Consider the following 20,068-nt stretch of genomic DNA (forward strand, 5'->3'; position numbering starts at 1 on the left):
GTGTATTTCAACATTTGAGTCTTCCATCCAGCTCATGGGTTAGCTGGCCCGTACGATCCGGTAGTAGATTCATTCGCGAAGCAGCTGCTCGTGAGTTGTTAGGTCTCCTTCGGAGGCGCTCGGGCGGCTGTTAAAAAATCCCATCCCTCCTGGCTGAGCCTTTGCTCTCCCACCTTTTTTTTTAACGCTGGGGATTCCCTTTACGGATAAAGTCGGTCGACCCCGGTCGCGAGGGGTTACAGACCGGGTTATGTCGGACTCCGGCGCCTCCAGACAAGAAGAGGGAGAAGAGGAAGACCAAAGTCCTCCTCTTCTTCCAATCCCTACCGGGAGTCTACGCCTTGAGAAAGGCGCACGAGGCACTGCGCAGCGTCACCGCGCAGGACCCGCCCCGCAAACCTTTGGTACCGCACAGTGCACGCCAAAGGTTCGCCGTCGCCGGTACCCGTCCTGACAATACAATGGGATTCCATCCCCGGGAAGATCCCACAGGACGTCGTCTCGGGAGACACACCGTGTGGGCGCACAGGAGCCATCTTGCGCCGCCTCACCATGGAACCGACAGCAGAACACCGGGCGCCCCCGCACCCGGTACCCAATAGCCCCTAGGGGAGATTAACGAGAGCATCGTGCCCGCGTCGAACCTGCCCTGGTGAAACTGAAAAGGCCACCAGTAATCCTTCAAACAAAATAAAAAAACTGAGCTGGCTCGTGAATTCGTCCAGAACCAATAATCTGTAACATAAAGAAATACCTACAAAATATAAAAATAATAAAAATTGAATTAAAAAGTTTTAAAAATACTAAAAACACAATAATAGTTACATTCTTTATTTATAAAACCATGCTATCCACATGAAAGTTATTCGTCTCGACTCGAAACGTAACATCTCACAGTACATTTCTTGTATGGCACAAAACGTCTTGTTCACTCAGAAATACCTTGCATGCTACAAATAACTATATAACTAATATATTTAAACTATTGAATAAAGTAAATCTTTCAATACATAAAATTAATTCTTAAACTGCACCACAGACTATTCTCTACTGTTTCTAATATATTACACCGAACATTTATTTATGTAGGAATTCGGTTTTCATACAGAATGCAATTAATTTTACAGTTTATTTTATAACGAATATTGTAATGCAAAAAAAAATCAACAAATAGTTCTATAATATACCTGTATTGATTGAATAAAGGTCTTTTCACATACAAGGTTATTATGTACATGTATAAACAACCAAACAGTAACATTTTAATTATTTCTTAAAATGAAAACAGGCTCGTTACAGTTGCATTTATAAGAATAAGTTAAATATAGTAATTTCTAGGTGTACACGAAATTCAGTTTATAAAACAAAAATAAAAAAGATATACCCTTTCGCTACCCCAAATTGTGGTGCCTAAATAATTATGTGTCAAAATTATTTTTCAATTATTTAAAGAAACCAATACCAGTCATTTTATTATTTTAAAATAGTCGATAAATAATGAACTAAAATATTCGCTTTGAATTTGGATCCGTCGCGCGATCGTGGATGTATGTGAAGCGACCTTAAGCACGGTAAGAGTTCATCAGATGCATGTAACTATTAGTTAAAGAGTAAGTTTTAAACTGTACTGAATTTCGTTATGATTCATTACCGACACGAACCTCTTTGTTGCTTTATTATGCATTCATTACGATATTTAATTAAATTATATCAAAATAAATTAAAATTTCAGAACGACATTGTATATAATATGTATTATGATTGCACAAATTAAATGGAACTTCGGTTGATTGTGAAAAAATGTGATTTATTGTCATATATCAGATTAACGCGATAAATAGTTAAGATTTAAAAATAAATACATACATACATAATTTTGATCACATTTAAAAGTACAAAAATTTCATCAAAATCGGTGTTTCTGTTTCTAGGGTTTTTATTTTGTGCAGATAGATGAGGGAGTAAGCGGACATGAGTTCGAAGTCTCAATTGCACCGTACCTTTATTATTCTCCACATGGAGTCAGTGCACTTAAACATCGTATCAGTACTTCAGTTACAAAGAATAGCCAAACACGTTCAAACGGCATTATAGAGAAATTAAATTACTCAGGAGCTATTTACTGTCGAGTTTAATTATATTACTGTTTCTATTTCGAGCTCTGGGATTACAATGAATGGAACGAGTTCTCATACTTATTTGATTTTTCTAAATTAACTCAAACTTCTCACCATTTCGAACTGAAGCAATTATTTCATAACTGTTTTCAAGCCTTTTTTAGCTTTATGTATTTATCCATGTATAAAAACTGTAATAAGTATGAATAATTTGAAAATTGTCACACATATCGATGGCAGTGTAATAAAATTAATTTACCCTAATAATGCGACGACGACATCCAAGATGATTTTTTATTTATTTAAAATTTTGTAGTCGGCTTACTGCTTTCATTTTTATTCCGGGTATGGTTGCGAACTTTGGAGCAGGCCATCAGGCCAATATGGCCAGCAGCGCACATCCCTGGTCTGATCACGACGATAATTTCTGAACTAAATATTTTTTCTAAATAATCAACACTAAAATATTGATATTTCCGTTAATACTATAACATTATATCAAAGGGTGTATCGGAAACACGTCTTAAAAACGGCACATAGTTGTGCACTGCGTCTGTACATTCTACGAATTCATATTAGCGAGTTTCGCTAGTTTTCAATTGAGACGAATATATTTATGATGAATTGTGTGTACGTATGTAGCTACATCGTAACGGAAACATAGACCGGGAACTCTATTTGTAGTTTCTTTCGAAATGGCACGTAAGATTGGAAATAATCTCCGGAGAATGTCCCGGTCTTGGCCCTTCAAGCACTACGTCTACCGCGCGGCAGAAATAGTACGACGTTACCGGTTCATCATTAGACGCAATATTTACGAACATTTATAAATTTAGTGGGGAGTCGACAACGTAATATCACTTCATCACATCGTTTGGCGTGATCATTCGTCAATACATTTGGTACCTATAAAGATATTTAAACCGATTTCTGTCCGACACCTATTGAAGTTACCAAGAACATTAAAGAATTACTGTATTTTTTTGTTTTGTTTTTAAGTACCTAATTAAACTATTAATTTATATGATTTTCTATTCGTGTATTACTTTTTATTTGTCATTTAAATATTCCAGTATATCAAACATTCAAGGATTCGCTTATTATTACTATTACTATTATTATTATTCTATATTTAGCTTTTAATAAATGCTTAGAGCGCTTGTGAAATTGACTAAATTGTTTTATGATCTATTTCGTAGACATTGAGGTTCATGATTAATTGGCATTATATTACAACTAGCATCTACAGGGGTATCATATATGAATAAAGGCATCATTGAGCACGGTAATAAATATTACAATACTTTGCGATACGCACGGATTTCTTGTAATATTATAGTTTGCAGTAAAATTTCAGCTATTGTATATGAGTCGATTATTATCAAAGCCGGCAATGTGACTTTTGGACAATTATTGGTAAATCAGAAAAACGAATTATTGACTTTGTATTCCATTGGCAGTCACAAAACTCTTCTGATCGACATCTTAGATAAATAACAGTTTAAGTATTAACCTTTATTTAATGCAGGTTTTGAACCGTATTTTTTGAAGGAGACGATTATATTCAAATCAATCTGTATTGACATATCAATAACATATTTTTGTCCAAATGCACAGATTGCCACCTTTGATAGACGACTCATGTATGGTATATGATAGAGGAATACGGAAGGAGAAAACATATTGCGCCGACCCCAGATGACTGGGAGAAGAGCAGGAGAATGATGAGTAAACTTTCAGCTATTGACACAAATTTCATTGCATTGGAATAAACCTTTTTTTTTAAACTTAACTAATGTGTTATCTATACGATATCAACATTTATTTAATTATCTAATGCATCATTTGGCACATTGTAATATGAATAAAGATTTGATAAATAGAATTAACATTATTTTCAACTAAAATGCGGAAGGTTTTTGTTTTAATACAATAATCAATACCCGATCATAACGTGAACATACTTGTAACAACGTAAATAGATTCAGTTCCATTGGGTTTACCTTATTATTTGGCTTAAGTACTACATTTTTAAGTACCATCAATAACCAAATAATTAGAAACTCTTTGGCTTACGTTCGGTTTCAAATAAAACTTATCTATAACTATTAATTAATGTTATATGCAAACAGTAAAATTACATATTAATAAAATTACATCAACTTACATAAAAAAAATCGATAAGTAAATAATATCGATTACGTAATTCAACTAAACGATTAATATAGGATAATAAATGTATTTATTATATAATATAACGTTAATAATATTTAATTTAATCGCTAACAAATCATATAATTTTGGTTATATTTTTATTGTTGGCAACGTTTTCTTGGCGTTTACGCGCCGACGAATATTAAACATCGTTTGTTTAATTAAGTTTTCTTTTCAGTTCTTAGTATTATTATATTATATAACGCGTGTGCGTGCATTATGGAACACGATTCTTAAAATAAACGTACCTTTGGCCGCGACGTTAGTTCAATTCCCAATATCTTTTTTTTTTTTTTTTTATTGCCTTTGTAGGCAGACGGGCATACGGCCCACCTGATGGTGAGTGGTTACCGTCGCCCATGGACTTCAGCAATGCCAGGGGCAGAGCCAAGCCGCTGCCTACCGTATCGGGAGCATCATTTGACGATTCTAGGTAATATAATTCTTAATACGCTAGGTGAGTGTTACATTTATCACGTGTGCGCTTTCTTCAGCTTTCCCTGGAGATCACGGAGTACTGACTTTTGAATTTTGGAATTTGAATGAATGAATGAATGATTGACTTTGAATTTACAAGGGCCCGAGAATAGGTACGTAATACTAAATTTATATCGAGAGGTGAAAAACTATTTGATTTAAGCGACATTTAGCTTTATAAGCAACATTTACCAACTACAAAGTAATTGGTAAAGGTGCGCTTAGGTATAGCGACCCGCTCTGGCTTCGCTTCGGAAACATTAAATTTTATTATTGATAGATTAGTCCCGCGATGTTACCCGCTGTTATTATCGTACAACGGGTAACATCGCCGGGCTAAGCTAGTCTAAAAAAGTAGCCTAAGTTACTCCTTATATCATCAGCAACCTATCAATGAGTGTCGTCAAAAATTGTAAAAAATGTTATTTTGGTGTATGTACCGTATATATTATATATTCATATACATGTAGTAAGAGCGGTTATTTCAATATTACAAACAGACACTCCAGTTTTATTTATATGTATAGATTTCATAATATGCATGTAGTAAAAAGCGGTTATTTTAATATTACAAACAGACACTCCAGTTTTATTTATAGGTATAGATTAACATCAACAGTTCGATGTTTTTAATTGAACTTCAATTAAGTTTACTTCATTCAAATAGCCGAATATTCCAAATTTTAAACTTTAAATGGCTCTCCTGTATACAAAAATCGTCGCTTAAACCAAATAGCCTTTTACGCCTCAATATTGAACAAATCAATGTCCTCAAGAGACGCCAGAGGATCCTATTCAGACTCGGAACATTGTCCGCCACTAATACTGAATTGGGAGTAAGTGAGCGCTATGTCAACAATGATTCCATTCGCTTTATATTTGGAGGGTAGAGATAAGAAGAAGGAGACCTAAAAATAAATGGTTCGATTGCGTGAAAGACGATCTGTGTAAGAGGGCAGTGAGCGAAGAAATATCTATGATAGAGGAGTGTGGAAATAGAAAACCTGTTGCGCCGACCCCAGGTGATCTGGGAGAAGGGCAGGAGAACGATGATGATGATGATGAAATAAGGAGAACCATTTCAGTGAATTAAAAAGTATCCACTGAAAAGGAGCCAATCAAGGTGGCGCTACAGTAGCAAGTGGAAGGATTTAAAAACCATCCCCCGTAAACTACCACACTTCGTTCTGTTTAAAACTGTTATATTCATATCATTTCCAGTTCCTACACTAGCACTATTTCCATAGAGTCTTCTAACAATAACCTGCTGTTTACAGGGGAACACTTGTTCGACTTGTCCCCTATACAAGATGGTGGTCCTTACCTCTACCCTCCATAGTTTTGTAAATCTCACATTTTTATGCCGATATATAACTGTTGTCCTTTGTATAATTATAACTTTGAAACCAGTTCAGGGATACAGTTACATACTCCAAAAGATCGTACACGTGAGCACATGTCGACGAGAACGAAATATTCTAATTCAATATATCTATAAATAAAACTGTATATATGTAGTACTTATTTCTATTTTATGTAAATTTTTTTCAAATTATTTTATTAACCCGCAATACAATCAAAGAGCACTCTAAATACTGAGGTATTACGTAATAGGAATTCGTTCGAGACAGACACCCGTATCTTTAGTCGTTTACACGAGCTTAACTCGACTCGACTCAACCTCCAACGCGCGTTTTGGTATGATTAGTCGTAAAAATAAACTCCACTCAAACGTCCTTGGAAAAATTTCCTAACCGGAGTGAAGTAAGCGAACTGTCAAGTCAAGGTACGTCGCGACGTACCTCGAACGTTCCTCAAGGCTGGTTTTCTATCAATGTCCAAATAGTATGTGGACCGCAAATGGAAATATATGATATTGTTGTGCAATGGCCTGGATCTGTGCATGATTCCCGCATATTTTGATAATTTAAGTTTGATAATATTTATTAATAAAGTAAATAGTTCGAGGTTAGACATTTGAAACTCTTTATTTTATTTACCTACATAAGAGACATATTTTGCTTACTACCTGATAAATAAAGTCAATGCGATTATAAGTTTTATTTATATAATAATAAACTGGTGGTTGTGGAAAAGCACTTCAACAACACGATGCAACCAAAATCACACAAAAGCGGCGAATAAAAATATAAAGCCGGATCCGAAATCTAAAATAATAATAGGTTAGAAAATAAGTAATATACTTTCAGATTTACCGCACGCACACATATTTACGAATAACTCAGCAACCAAAACATCAAACAAGTTCATCTAGTGTCAAACAGACAGCGGCAGCCTGACTTTGACATTAAACAATGACCATAGACTACAGAACTCTATGGGTTTGATGCTAGCTTGATCAAATTTTCATCATTATTACCTCACTCGAGGACAGTTGAGGAATATTGTAATGGTCGACTAAAAATACCAAACTCGAGTAAGTTTGGAGGGAATTCTCGAGCATCATCGGATGAGTTAAGAGTGGAGGACTATTTTACGAAACGTCTAAAGATACGGGCATAAGTCTATTAAAAAAACATGTTAAGTTTCCATACTGCTATATCAATATAATTTTTTTCCATAACTGTACATACCTCTAGTCCTTATTTCTTTATTATCTAAGTTTAGAATTAACCGATTCAATCAAAAACGCATAGTAACTTTACAATTTGTAGAAGTCGAAAGTAGTTCGTAAATACTTTTATAAAAAAATCAGTTTTACGTTTTATATCGTTAAATGTCTTCAATTCCTATGTACGTTTTATTGCTTCCAAATTTGGCACTAATTGGCTATTTATCTTACGTGAAACATTACATTTAACATTTAAATTTATTCAGGCGAAGTATCGATAAATATTCGTCGTTCGACAACACTAGTTTAGGGAATAATGAAATTTACGTTACTTACAAACGACGTCCTGCGTTTCTAGAATTATCAGAAACTAATGATTTTTAAAACCATCGACACTTTACAATGAAGTACAGTCGATTATAATAGTGTTTTACCGCGTGAAGAAAGTAATCTGATTTCATTGTTTTTATTGTTCAAGGCAACGAAATATCTCAGACGAGTCATAAAAAAAAATCATTATTAAATAAACAAACAGACCCTCAAAATTATTTTATTGTTATTCGGCGTCTATTAATTAAGTATTTGGACTGTCGTACAAGGAGTGTGCAGTACATTCGCTTTACTAGCCTGTGACGTCACAAGGAAATCCAAGTAGAGACCGACAGACGAAGAACTATCAAAATAATTTGATGTCCCAAAAAATAAACACGGACTATTTATTTCTAAGCTTTTTAGAGATGCTTAATAAATTTTGAGCATCGTACTAATATTTACGCATACATCAAAATGAATAATGTTTATTAATTAATATACAGTGACATTTCCTATTCGATATAAAAAAAATTGATCCTATTTAGTCATGGTAAATTAATGAATTGTATAATATATAAAATGGATAAAATTATTTCTGGAACGTGGTTCGAGATTTGGTGTCCTAAGGCATGACGTATTGGTGTTATCAGCCGGTCGTTTTTTTAAACCGTTATTTCACAAGTTTTCTGTTTACGCGGTACCGTGTAATTGCTTAGTAGAAAAGGCGTAGGAACTAATTCGACGCGTCGCCGGCGGCTCAGTGGTACGCATTTTTCATCGTTCGCTTTTAGAGTAGCTGCGGACAAAAAACAATTATATATTAGACTAGCTGTAACCGTCCGCTTCGCAGGGCATTTAAAATTAACATTATTATTTCTCACCCCCACAAAGATTCTCAACATTAACGCCCCCGCAATTGGTGTAGAGAGTTCAACACTCATATAAGCATTAGCCTATCCATTAAGTACATGTATCTTCTACATGGATACCAACTTTCAAGTCAATCGAATGCACGGTTCAGTAGTTATAACGGAGCATCCGTAAAAACCACTGTTGATTTATCTATTAGTATAGATATATAGGTAGGTATATAGATTTGTAGGACGGGTTTATGTATCATTTTCTTGCCTATTTCAGCCATAAAGTAGTAGTACGTTTCGATCTAAAGAGTGGGATGTCTCAAGGTGGATTGCAACAATCACACTGACGATAATTTAAAACTAAATCAACTGTGAACAAGTTAACGCATCCAATCAATGAAAAAATATACTGAATTCATTCCTTTTTTATTACAGTGAGTTTCACATTTAAAAAAACTCTTTTTTCATAATAGAACAGTTGCAAGATGTCAAAATTTAATTCCCAGCACCATCTTCAAACATTGGGAGTAGTTAGCTACGACTGCCTTTTATGGACAATATCAGATAGAAAGAAGAGTACAGCAATGCTGTTCTTCATACGTCATACGGGTGGGAACCAACTAGGATACTGCATATTTTTTTTCTTTATTGCTTAGATGGATGGACGAGCTCACAGCCCATCTGGTGTTAAGTGGTTACTTGAGCTCATTGACATCTACAACGTAAATGCGCCACCCACCTTGAGATATAAGTTCTAAGATCTCGGTATAGTTACGGCTGCCCTACCTTTCAAACCAAAACGCTTACTGCTTCACGGTAGAAATAGTCAGGGCGATGGTACCTACCCGCGCGGACTCACAAGAGGTTCTACCACCAGTAAATCGAATCGCAAATACATATTTTTGAAAGCATTAACATAATGGTATCTATGGGTCTCGATATACCGAGTGTTAGTAGACCGCTTCCGAAAACGAAGACAGACGATAGTACTAATGACACCTTTGACGATGGGACGGAAAAAACATCGATGCTGGTGTAAAAAAAAACGCAGTACCAGCGCCGCGCCCCCGCCTGGGTGCGTGTAAAAGAAACGCCGCGCCCGTGCGTTCATTGATCCGAGCATCAGCTGTGTTTGATTTTGTGTTTCACTGCCTGTCGTTTCATTTAAAATAATGCTAATAAAACGTTTTAAAATATGATATTTTTTTTAATCAGTATCGATTTTTTTTCCGTTCCATCATCAAAGGTGTCATTAGTACTATCGTCTGACTTAGTTTTCGGAGGCGGTCTCCTAACACCCAGTATCTATAGGAGGACCGTGAACTAGTCTGCTAATCAAAAGCAATTAAAATATGGGATTAAAAAAGTTTACCAGGTCTGGGCGGCCCGGGCAGCGTGCAGGTATGCTTGGGTCAGACCCAGTATTGGTTGCGTCTCAGCATCGGGTTCGTGGGTGCCACACCGGGCGCTCGGATCGGATACGCAGACTCGCTTGCCTCGTAGCTGCTCCAGTCTTCTGCCTGTGTTATAAATATAGATAAAATATGTGGATATTATAACATAGATAAAATATATCGACGCTTGAAAAGCAAACGTGACTAAGCGACAATGCGTGAACTTTACAGTAGACTAATTTAAAGTTGAAATACCTGAAAAAAATTATATTTTAACGAATCTAGCTGTAGGATTGAAATTATTTTAATAGACCTAGATTATGATTATTGCCTATCATTTATGTACAAAGCAGTTGTTGTCGTTTAGTCACGCTTGCCTTTCAAGCGTCGATATGGATATTTTATCTATATTCAGAGACTTTTTGGCGGGAACGCGAGGAGTGAAGTTGTGTGATTTGTTTTATTTTGTCTATTTAGTGTTTCTACAGGTTTAAATGTGTAATAAAGGTGGTTTATTAACTGTTTAATATCTGTGAAAGTGCACAAATGTGGGAAAATGAAAAAAAGTCGCTGGACGTAACATCTCAGTATCCTCCAAAAAGTTCACTGAAAAAGTCTCAGTAAATGACCACAATTTTACTGAGATTATATTTCATCCCATATCATCTCATCTCATCTCATTTCATTTAATTTCATCCCAATTGATTCATGTCTCAAATTAATAATCTTCATTTCATTTCATATTATCATTTTTTATAAAAATAAGAATATAAATTACGATAAGATATGACCTAAAGGTTTTAGTTACCAGGTCATAAAATCCCTTAAAAAAATAATATTAATAGTAATCGATTCATTCATCATTCATCATAAGTATGAACCCATGATCATTTAGATAACGCCAGAATTCGATGTTGGAGTGGTTTTTCGACTACAGTCTACTACGTTTCACAATTATGAAATACAAATGGGAATATTATGAATTCAATGTCTATAAAGTTTGAATCGTTTTTATGACAAAAGTGCCGCAATCTGACCAAACATTATTGCTGTCCGATTCTCCATGAGCACACTTACCCATAGACACAGCCCGATGAGTTTCTCGCTGGATCTTCTCAGTGGGTCGCGTTTCCGATTCAATGGTAGATTCTGCGAAGCACTGCTCTTGCTAGGCCTAGTGTTAACAACGTCTCCAAGTTTGCGAGAGCTCACCTACTTGTTAGGTTACGCTGACATAGCCTCTCCAGCCTATCTATAGCTTTTGTAGTAGAAAAAAAGGACACTTACGTCAGTGTGATCCTCAGCTCCGTAAGGGTATCTAGTATTAAGGTCTGGTAGTCCTGCGTCAGCTAACGGTGTAACCTTACACGCGACGCTCCCTCCAGACGGTAAAGGCGTACTGGCACCAGTATGGACCGACTGTTCTGATGATACGTAACTGAAATACATACATAAATATTTTTTTTATATCAAAATATTATTTACGCTAATTGCGTTAAACAAAACGAGCAGTGACTATGCGTTGCTGCTAAGTTATTACGTCTTAAGATTTGTACAGCAGGACAGCTGTAATACTCGTACAATTAAGACTTCAATCTTTAACTTCAGTCTCAAGTAGTCCAAAAAGTTTTTAAAATAGTATAGTTACTATTTAATTTAAATTAAGGTAAGCACGCCAACATATTATTACGCTGGTAAAAGCAACGCCATCTATCGTCGAATAGCAGATGCGAATATCAAAATAACGATTAAAATCGAGAAGCACACCGCCATCTATTATCAATTCACCGAAATACATGTCGAAACTACTCGACTTGTTAGGAATGTTCTCGACAATTTTAGGGATGTCGTATCGATTGTTAAAGCGTTGCAGATATGACACGGAGGCATTTAGTAATCGAATCTACTCGAAGCGAAACAGCTAACAGATCACCCGAAGCAAAGCAGAAGATGTGAATTACGAATTGTAGTGTTCTGTGTGTTAAATAGAGTTATGTGTACTTTGGTAGAATTGTTATTTGCCCCAAACCCAAGCGCGTAACAATATAAAATGCAATGGCTTAACCAACTTGGGTGTAATATCCTGAATATGTATGTGATTACAAGAAAGGCTAATTTTCTCATGCAACGCATTCATCAAGTAATTCTAGATCTGTGGTTACCGTTTAATCGGTGGTGTTCCTTGACTCGGTGAGGGCATGAGGTGGTCAGGAGGCCTCGGCAGCGGTATAGGAGCGACCGCTCCCTGACTTTGCCCGTGTATCTTTACTAAGGCGTTCTGGTCGCGGGCCAATATACGACGACATTTTATCAATCCGAATATAACTACAATCGCTAGCACAGTACCAAGAAGCGCCATTAATATCATCATGTAGTATGAAGCGGTTTCAGTATTCGCCACCTGCAAGAACAACCCCACGTATTGGTAGTTTTTTTTAATACTTATTATGTCTGATATGTCCTTTAACAGTGGACGTTAACTTGAGAATATCATGGTTACTGTGACAATTAATCGAATCTTATGTAAAATAATCATTGATGTGCCTTTGGAAAACATACAGCATTGTATTATGAAGAAGCAGTGTGTACTTAGCTTAAATTCCTTGTCTATGTCCAACCATAGACAGTCAATTTAGTTCCATCTTTAGCCGCTAGGTGCTGCCAGCAAGTATAAAGGAAGCGCAGCCATCTTTGATCTTCATAGCGTTGTGTACTTTCGTACTGTGAAGTCGCAAATCCACAAATATTTATTCGACTTCTTATTAATTGCAAAAAATATTTATTTTGTGTTTCTATGAGTGTTATTTTGCAATCATTACGAGTATTATTTACCAATCCTATCATCGGACGCCATGAATCACGCGTCATCTGTTGGAGGTGATGTTGAGTCAAGCTCCATAATTTCCGAGAGGGAAGATGTCCAGGCGAGACGCGATGGAGACGCCTTGCGTTCGAACAGCTCGTCAAGCGAAAAAGAACAAAAGGAGTCTCTGCGTAAGAAACGACGGGATTCAAAGGTAACGGTCGATCTTCGAATCGGCTCGTTATCCCACCAGGTCAGTGACGTTGTAAATCTAATAATGCATCAACTGTGTGTAACAATTGAATGTAACGAAAATTGTTGTAAACAAATTGATCTCGTCAATACGGAAATTTTGACAAAAACACAACAGATTTAAACTAATAATCTTTGTAACATAATTACTGAAAACTTTGGCAAATCGTCTCCGTCGTACAAGTTACCCGTAAAAGCGTTTTAAATTGTACACGGAAAAAAGGGCTGTATGGATAGAAATAAGACGTCAAAGTTTAATTTCCGTGGTCTCTAACAAAGTATCCTGTTGCCAACGCACTACTCATTGAGGAATCTTTTGTTTGATAATACTAAATTGAAATCTATTCAGTCCCTCGGAGGGCTACAATCCTATTTGTCACGACCTCGTACAAAAGGCAAGCCAAACATTATAAAATTTGTAAACCATGTATGGTTACCAAATACCAAAAAAAAAAAAAAAAAAAACAAAAACAAAAACAAAAAAAAAAAAATTCTGCGTAAGAAAAGCGACGGATCAATGCGTCCAATTTTCGATCTTCGAGAGTTGAACAAGGTCGTAAAGATAAAACACGTAACTGTTTTCGGACACCTCGGTACCAAACTTTCTCCACCCAGGGGACTGGATGATAGAATTAAAACATTTCTCAGGAATATTTTTCTAGTATCAGTCGCAAAATTTCGTCGATACTTCTTGAGGATCAGTACCAAGGTACCAGTATCAGTACCTTCAGGAAGGAATCGGTACCTTCTTATGAGTTAGTATGAAATGACATGCCTACCCTTCGGTCTGGCTTCAGAGCCACACCTTTTTTGCTTCTATAACATGCGGGTCGCAGAGACCTTGCGTGCAAAGGGAATTCGAGTGCTAGTGTCTACCTAGATGACTTCCTTTTGGTCGACCAAGACAAATCCAAGTTGAAACTTCAGGCTGCAGAAGCTGTGAAGCTTTTGGATTAACCTTTTTTGCTTCCATAACATGCTGGGTCGCAGAGACCTTGCGTGCAAAAGGAACTCGAGTGCTAGTCTACCTAGACGACTTCCTTTTGGTCGACCAAAACAAATCCAAGTTGAAACTTCAGGCTGCAGAAGCTGTGAAGCTTTTGGATTATCTGGGCTGGCATGTCAATTTCCATTATATAGGGTGCTCGGTCGCTCGGTCGCGGAGATATTGCGTGCAAAGTCGAGTGCTAGCTTACCTACACGACTTAATCTTGTTTCACCAAGACAAATAAACGTTTTTGTTCCCATAGCATGCTCGGTCGCGGAGACCTTGCGTACATAGGGAAGTCAAATGTTAACGTACCTACGCGACTTTTTTGGTCCTTGAAGACAAATAAACCTTTTTGCTTCCGTAGCATGCTCGGTCGCGGAGGCATTGCGTGCAAAATCGAAAGTGCTAGCTTACCTACACGACTTGATCTTGTTTCACCAAAACAAATAAACGTTTTTGCTCCCATACCATGCTCGGTCGCGAAGACCTTACGTACATAGGGAAGTCAAATGTTAACCTACCTACGCGACTTTTTTGGTCCATGAAGACAAATACACCTTTTTTGCTTGCATAGCATGCTCTGTCGCGGAGACATTGTGTGCAAAGGGATGTTGAGTGTTATCCCACCTACGCAAATTCCACCTGGTCCATCAAAAGAAGTCCAAGTTGAGTCTTCAGGCCACATAAGCTGTAAAGCTCTTGGATTATTTGGGCTGCCAAGTCAGCCTTACAAAAAATCAATTAGTACACTGGTTCAAGAGATGACATGTTTAGGGATTCGATGGAAAATTGCGAGAAATAAAGTGGCCACTCAACAACATCCTAGCTCAAACTCTGACGGAATTACATCAATCTATGCTAACTTGCAAATTGCGAACTTGAAAATTCTTGCGAAGTTTCAAGAAAAAACACCCCCGTAAAAACGGGCCATCCTACATGTGTTAACAATTAAATGCAGCGCTGACGCGGAGCCCCATCTCAGACATTGCCGATACACAAAACCAACCATTTCCTGGCAACGGAAGCTTCGGACATGTGTAGGGGTTACAAATGCAGTGCTGACACGGAGTCACATGTCAAACATTGCCGAGACACAAAACCAACCATTTCCTGGCAACGGAAGCTTCGGACATGGGTAGGGGTTACAATTAGACAAAATATTAACGTCCTGTCTATGGTCAGCTCAACAACTGAAACGGCTCAGCCACAAAAGAGCTATTTGCAATGGTAGTGACAATCAAAATGAATCTGAAAGTATTTCACTAGCGTTGACCTTTCGATCTTTAAACCTAAGCGATAAGTTCAAGATAACTGTCAGCTTATAATCTCTCGGGGAGATACAACATCGTAACCGACAGGCTATCACGAGGAAATCAACCTGCGAAATGGCACTTTTTACCACAAGTGACCACAAAAGTTTTTCGAAAGTGGGGTCATCCGGATATAAACCCATTCGCCGACCAAGATTGGATACCTTCAGCAGACCGTAGAGGATGCAACTAGCATGGAGAATTCCTCCTCTCAACCTTCTCCCCAGAGTAATGACTCACTTCAAGTGTCTAGGGAACCTACCTGGTAGAGTTCCCAGACTGAGCGAAAGCATTTGGGTTCCAAGCCCTCAGATCCCGAACGCTAGATAACGCGCACGAAATCCAAAACCTGCCTCCTCCACAGGGTAAACATTAACCCTGAAAGCTTAGAAAGGGGGGGGGGAGGTTGTACAAATAATAGACTGGTCTACACAGGAGAAGATTTATTTAAAATTAGCTGGTGTCAATCCACTTTGCCAGCATACTTACCAGCGACTAGAAGATGGTGCATATGGTGCTACAGATTTAAAATTGATCCTAAGTCTGCAGATGTTGCCAAATTCTTTTTTCTTTTCCAAAAAGAAAATTTTGCCTATAAAACAATCCTTCTGCATAAAGCAGCGCTGTCGACTTTCTGTGGGCAACATACATGTAGGACAGCGAACATTCTCAAGCTCTCTAATAAAAATTGCTATTCTAAAAAAGCCATCGGAATAACTAAACAAAATTCAACTACTTATTACAACTTTACTAAGTATAGTCCCATTCACATGAGATCCGAGAATAGTTCTAAATTGGTTTTCTTCAAACCCAGCCACCACCAGATCACGCCTCAAGGTAGCTTGAAGGACACCAACAACCATGTTGCTGGCTACTGGACGCAGAGTTAATGATCTTACTTTGCTCAACATTTAACAGAGAAAAACATCTTTCTGATACCAGTCATTGGGTCTAAAATTAAAATCCATTTTCGTCAATAATCTGCATAAGTGCTTTCTAAACATGAAACTAAAGACATGCCCAGTAAGATTCGTAAGGACTTTTTTCTAACTATGTGTGTTGTCACAAAAGCGGCATCCCGTACTGTAATTGGAAACTGGTCTTCGTTCAACCTTACGAGGTAGTGGCATCAACCCATATCTAAGAAGTTGTAGATCAGCAGTAGCCTCTGAGATGGATTGGTAATGAACCAATAGACGAAATACTTTCTAGAGGCAAATGCAAATCATCCAAACGTTTACAATAATTATTTCCGAATAATAGAACTTCCTAAAGATCCTCACGATTCTTTTTTTCAAAACATTTACACCTACATGATGTATATACATCATTTATACAATTTATACATTTTCTTGTATATACAAGATAAAATGTTTATTACAAACTTATAAATATTTTTTAATTATTGAATTAACATGGAAGTTAACAACTGTGTTTTTTCGATTTCATAATTATATAAATTATGAACATTATCATTGCGCTTCATAATTTTATTATAGCTTACCTATTTCATCATAGCGTTGTGCTTAATAATTTCACCAGCAGATAACAAACACGTCTTCATAATACAATGCTGTATGTTTTCCAAAGGCACATCAATATTACGGTTTTACATAACAATAAAACCGATATTATGTGCCGAGAAGGAAAACATACAGCATTGCAGGAAGTTCTTCCTGGTGAAGACTATGAAGATCAAAGATGGCTGCGCTTCCTTTATACTTGCTGGCAGCACCTAGCGGCTAAAGATGGAACTAAATTGACTGTCTATGGTTGGACATAGACAAGGAATTTAAGCTAAGTACACACTGCTTCTTCATAATACAATGCTGTATGTTTTCCTTCTCGGCACATAATATCGGTTTTATTGTTATGTAAAACCGTAATATTAAAAATGTAAATAGAGATTTCCATGAGCACTCGTTGATTAGGTTTAAAGTGAACCCATTTAACAAATACCAGTATGTAAATTGTGTGTAAGGCAAAAACTCACTGGAATTCCTTCGTGACTCTCCGGATCATTGGGGCCCGGCAAATTCTTCTTCTGCCTATTACCTATTATTATCTTAACTTCACCGGCCGCAGGCTGAAATAACGTGGTCGCTAACAAAAATCTGAAGCCGTCTTCGAAGCCGTTCAAATCCGATAGTTTTTTCTTTATAACAAAATATATGACGCCCGCCTTGAGGTCTTCGTGCGTGAAGTACGCTATTTCCCGTTCCCTTGCACTGGTCTTCTCACCGGAGCTCCTAATTATTTTCTTTATAGTGCCGTATTTAGGTTTCTTAAGTAACGTGTATATCGGATTGCTGACTGTCAGCTTAGCCAGGCTACTCGCGTCCATTGTGTTAAGGGTGATCTTAACTTTTTCGCTTTCTACCCTCAGATCACTCAGCGTCATCAAAGGTTGCACTACAACCTCAATTGCAAACGGCGGCGTTGCATTACTGTTATGCACGCATGCGATTAACTCAAAGCTATCATTGGCCGTCGTCATGTCGTTCTGAATGTAAATAACGACTTTCTCGATCAATTCTTTATGAGTAAAATACGTAACGGGATTGCTGCTGACGTATATCAGACCGTGTATCGGCGGACGGGTGATGTTGTACCAGACTTTAGAAATCCTCGCGTTCGTTTCTACGTATATCTGTTCGGGAGTGATGGCGGCCACGTTTGAGCCCTGTTGCAAATGTATCGGATGTAGCGAAGTAGCGTTCAGTATTACGGGTACAACGTCTATCGTGAATACCGTGTACGTGGGCTTGAACTGACCGTCCCACACTCTGAAATAAAACGTGGCTGTTTGTAATATACCGGAATGCTCGTATATAATTCGACCGCTGTTTATATCGTCTTGAGTGAACTTGTTTATCGATTGCGCCTCATCGACGGTCTGGTTCCTGTCGATCATCACGATCCTCCCTTGAGTCGGGCCGCTAATGATATCGTACAATATACCCGATGGACTTGTATCCGCGTCTTCGGTGAGCAAATCGTTTTTCGTTATCGTATAATTCTCGCCTTGAACGACCTGTATCTGGGGTGTGTCCGTCAATAATCTAAAAGGCTGATCGTTCACCGGCATTATATGAATCGGTACGGTCACGTTACAAAGCAAAACGTAATCCGGCAATAGGTACAGAGACATATCGATTTTATCATTCAAACTGTCCGAATCGTCGTGCTCGTAGTTCACAACACCATTTTCTAGCTGATACTGAGTCAAGGACAGCCACAACGGCTTTAGTTCACCGTGCGAAGGCTGCGACAGTTGAGCTTCTATTTGCGGTTGACGCAATCCGGCCTGTGTCTCTAAATAAGATATAACGTTGGAAACGTTCACTTTGATCGGTACTTTATCGCCTTCTTGAACCTTTATCTGCGGTATGTAAACGTATTTAGACAGTCCTCCGGACGACACTGATATATCGATATTGAATATTTGATCGGTCAGAGGCTTGGCCAGTGCTGTTTCAACCGTAAATATAAATGAATCGTTTGTGTACAAATCAGAGAAGGGATGCGTGTGTTCGTAATACACAACAGAATTGTTCAGATCGTGTTGAGTGAATTGTTTTATTGATCTGTGATGATTCTCCCCGTTTAACATTATTAATCTACCTAAAGTTGGTGCCCTTTCGATTTTATACAAAATGCTTCTGGAAGGATCCGAACATTTAGACATCAATATATTGTTGGTTAGCGGTTCCCGCATCAGGGGGAATACTCGTAAATTTTGTTTTCTAATGAGCTTTATTGAAACCGATTTTGTCGAGATTAGGAATGTAATTTTAGAGAGTTCGTGCAGTCCGTCAGTCACGTTGAATATCATCTTTCCTTTTGTTCCATCTGAAAAATTATATGATATTTAAAACTTATCATAAAATCATATGAGCTTTATTTTCGGTAGATATTTAAGATAAACGTACAAAATTTACTTTAATATTTACAAAGTCGTTACTTACTTTTGTGTACAAAAATGACTTTTCCTTTATCAATGGCAGCCTGAGTGAAGTGATCGACCGCTCTGTCGATATTTTCCTTCATAGCGATGTATCCCGACACTATATCGACAACTCGTATCGTCACATTCTCTAGAGGAGTATCGATATCGTTGACATCTGAAATATTCGTACCAAAAATGGAATAATGTTCGTCCACATATTAGAAATTTTGGTAAAATATTTATCTTAGTTAAGTAAACAGAGTAAATATTTTAATCAATTTTATATTAATACACTGATTTTGATTATATCATTGCCCATAGACTTTGGACAGAGCTACCCATCATGATTCACATAACCTGTTTACAAAAACTAATAGAAAACAAAACTAAACAACTAGACAAGTCAGTTATATGTTATGTGGGAAAATTCATATTCCTCAGTCTGCGCAATTTTCATAAAAAGGGGCACAAAGTTTTATGCTTCACATATTAATATATAGATATAGAGAAAGAGTGCAGAATGGTAATACTTTTTTAAACTTGTGCATAAAAAATACATTAAATCAATAATTAAAAAACACTACACAAACTACCATGTATTTGACACACACACAGATAGTAAGCTCTTTTGTTTATTGTGTAAAGTCGCTGGTCAAATTGAGAATAGAATAATATTGTTCGTCTTTAATGTTATTTGTCTAAACTGTGGCCTGGTCGAAAACTGTGATTATAGAACAATGATGATTATAGAAATATGACAATAGAACCATAATAATGTTCAAACTTATAATTTCTACCACCGGGCGACCACTAGTTA

At 37.2% G+C, this 20,068-nt stretch overlaps 1 protein-coding gene across 1 annotated transcript in view; it reads right to left on the reverse strand.

Annotated features, from left to right (window-relative positions):
• Nucleotides 1–815: 815 nt before the first annotated feature.
• The window catches only part of kon (chondroitin sulfate proteoglycan 4-like protein), a 33,809-nt gene continuing 14,556 nt past the window's right edge, over nucleotides 816–20,068 (reverse strand). Inside the window, 6 exon segments of the mRNA XM_028187460.2 lie at nucleotides 816–8,488; nucleotides 9,925–10,072; nucleotides 11,234–11,384; nucleotides 12,109–12,347; nucleotides 17,296–19,154; nucleotides 19,271–19,426. Of these exon segments, the coding sequence (XP_028043261.2) occupies nucleotides 9,965–10,072; nucleotides 11,234–11,384; nucleotides 12,109–12,347; nucleotides 17,296–19,154; nucleotides 19,271–19,426 (2,513 nt within the window). The 3' untranslated portion in view covers nucleotides 816–8,488; nucleotides 9,925–9,964.

This window comes from Bombyx mandarina, chromosome 01 (assembly GCF_030267445.1).
Source record: "Bombyx mandarina strain Sakado chromosome 01, ASM3026744v2".
NCBI classification, from domain to species: domain Eukaryota; kingdom Metazoa; phylum Arthropoda; class Insecta; order Lepidoptera; family Bombycidae; genus Bombyx; species Bombyx mandarina.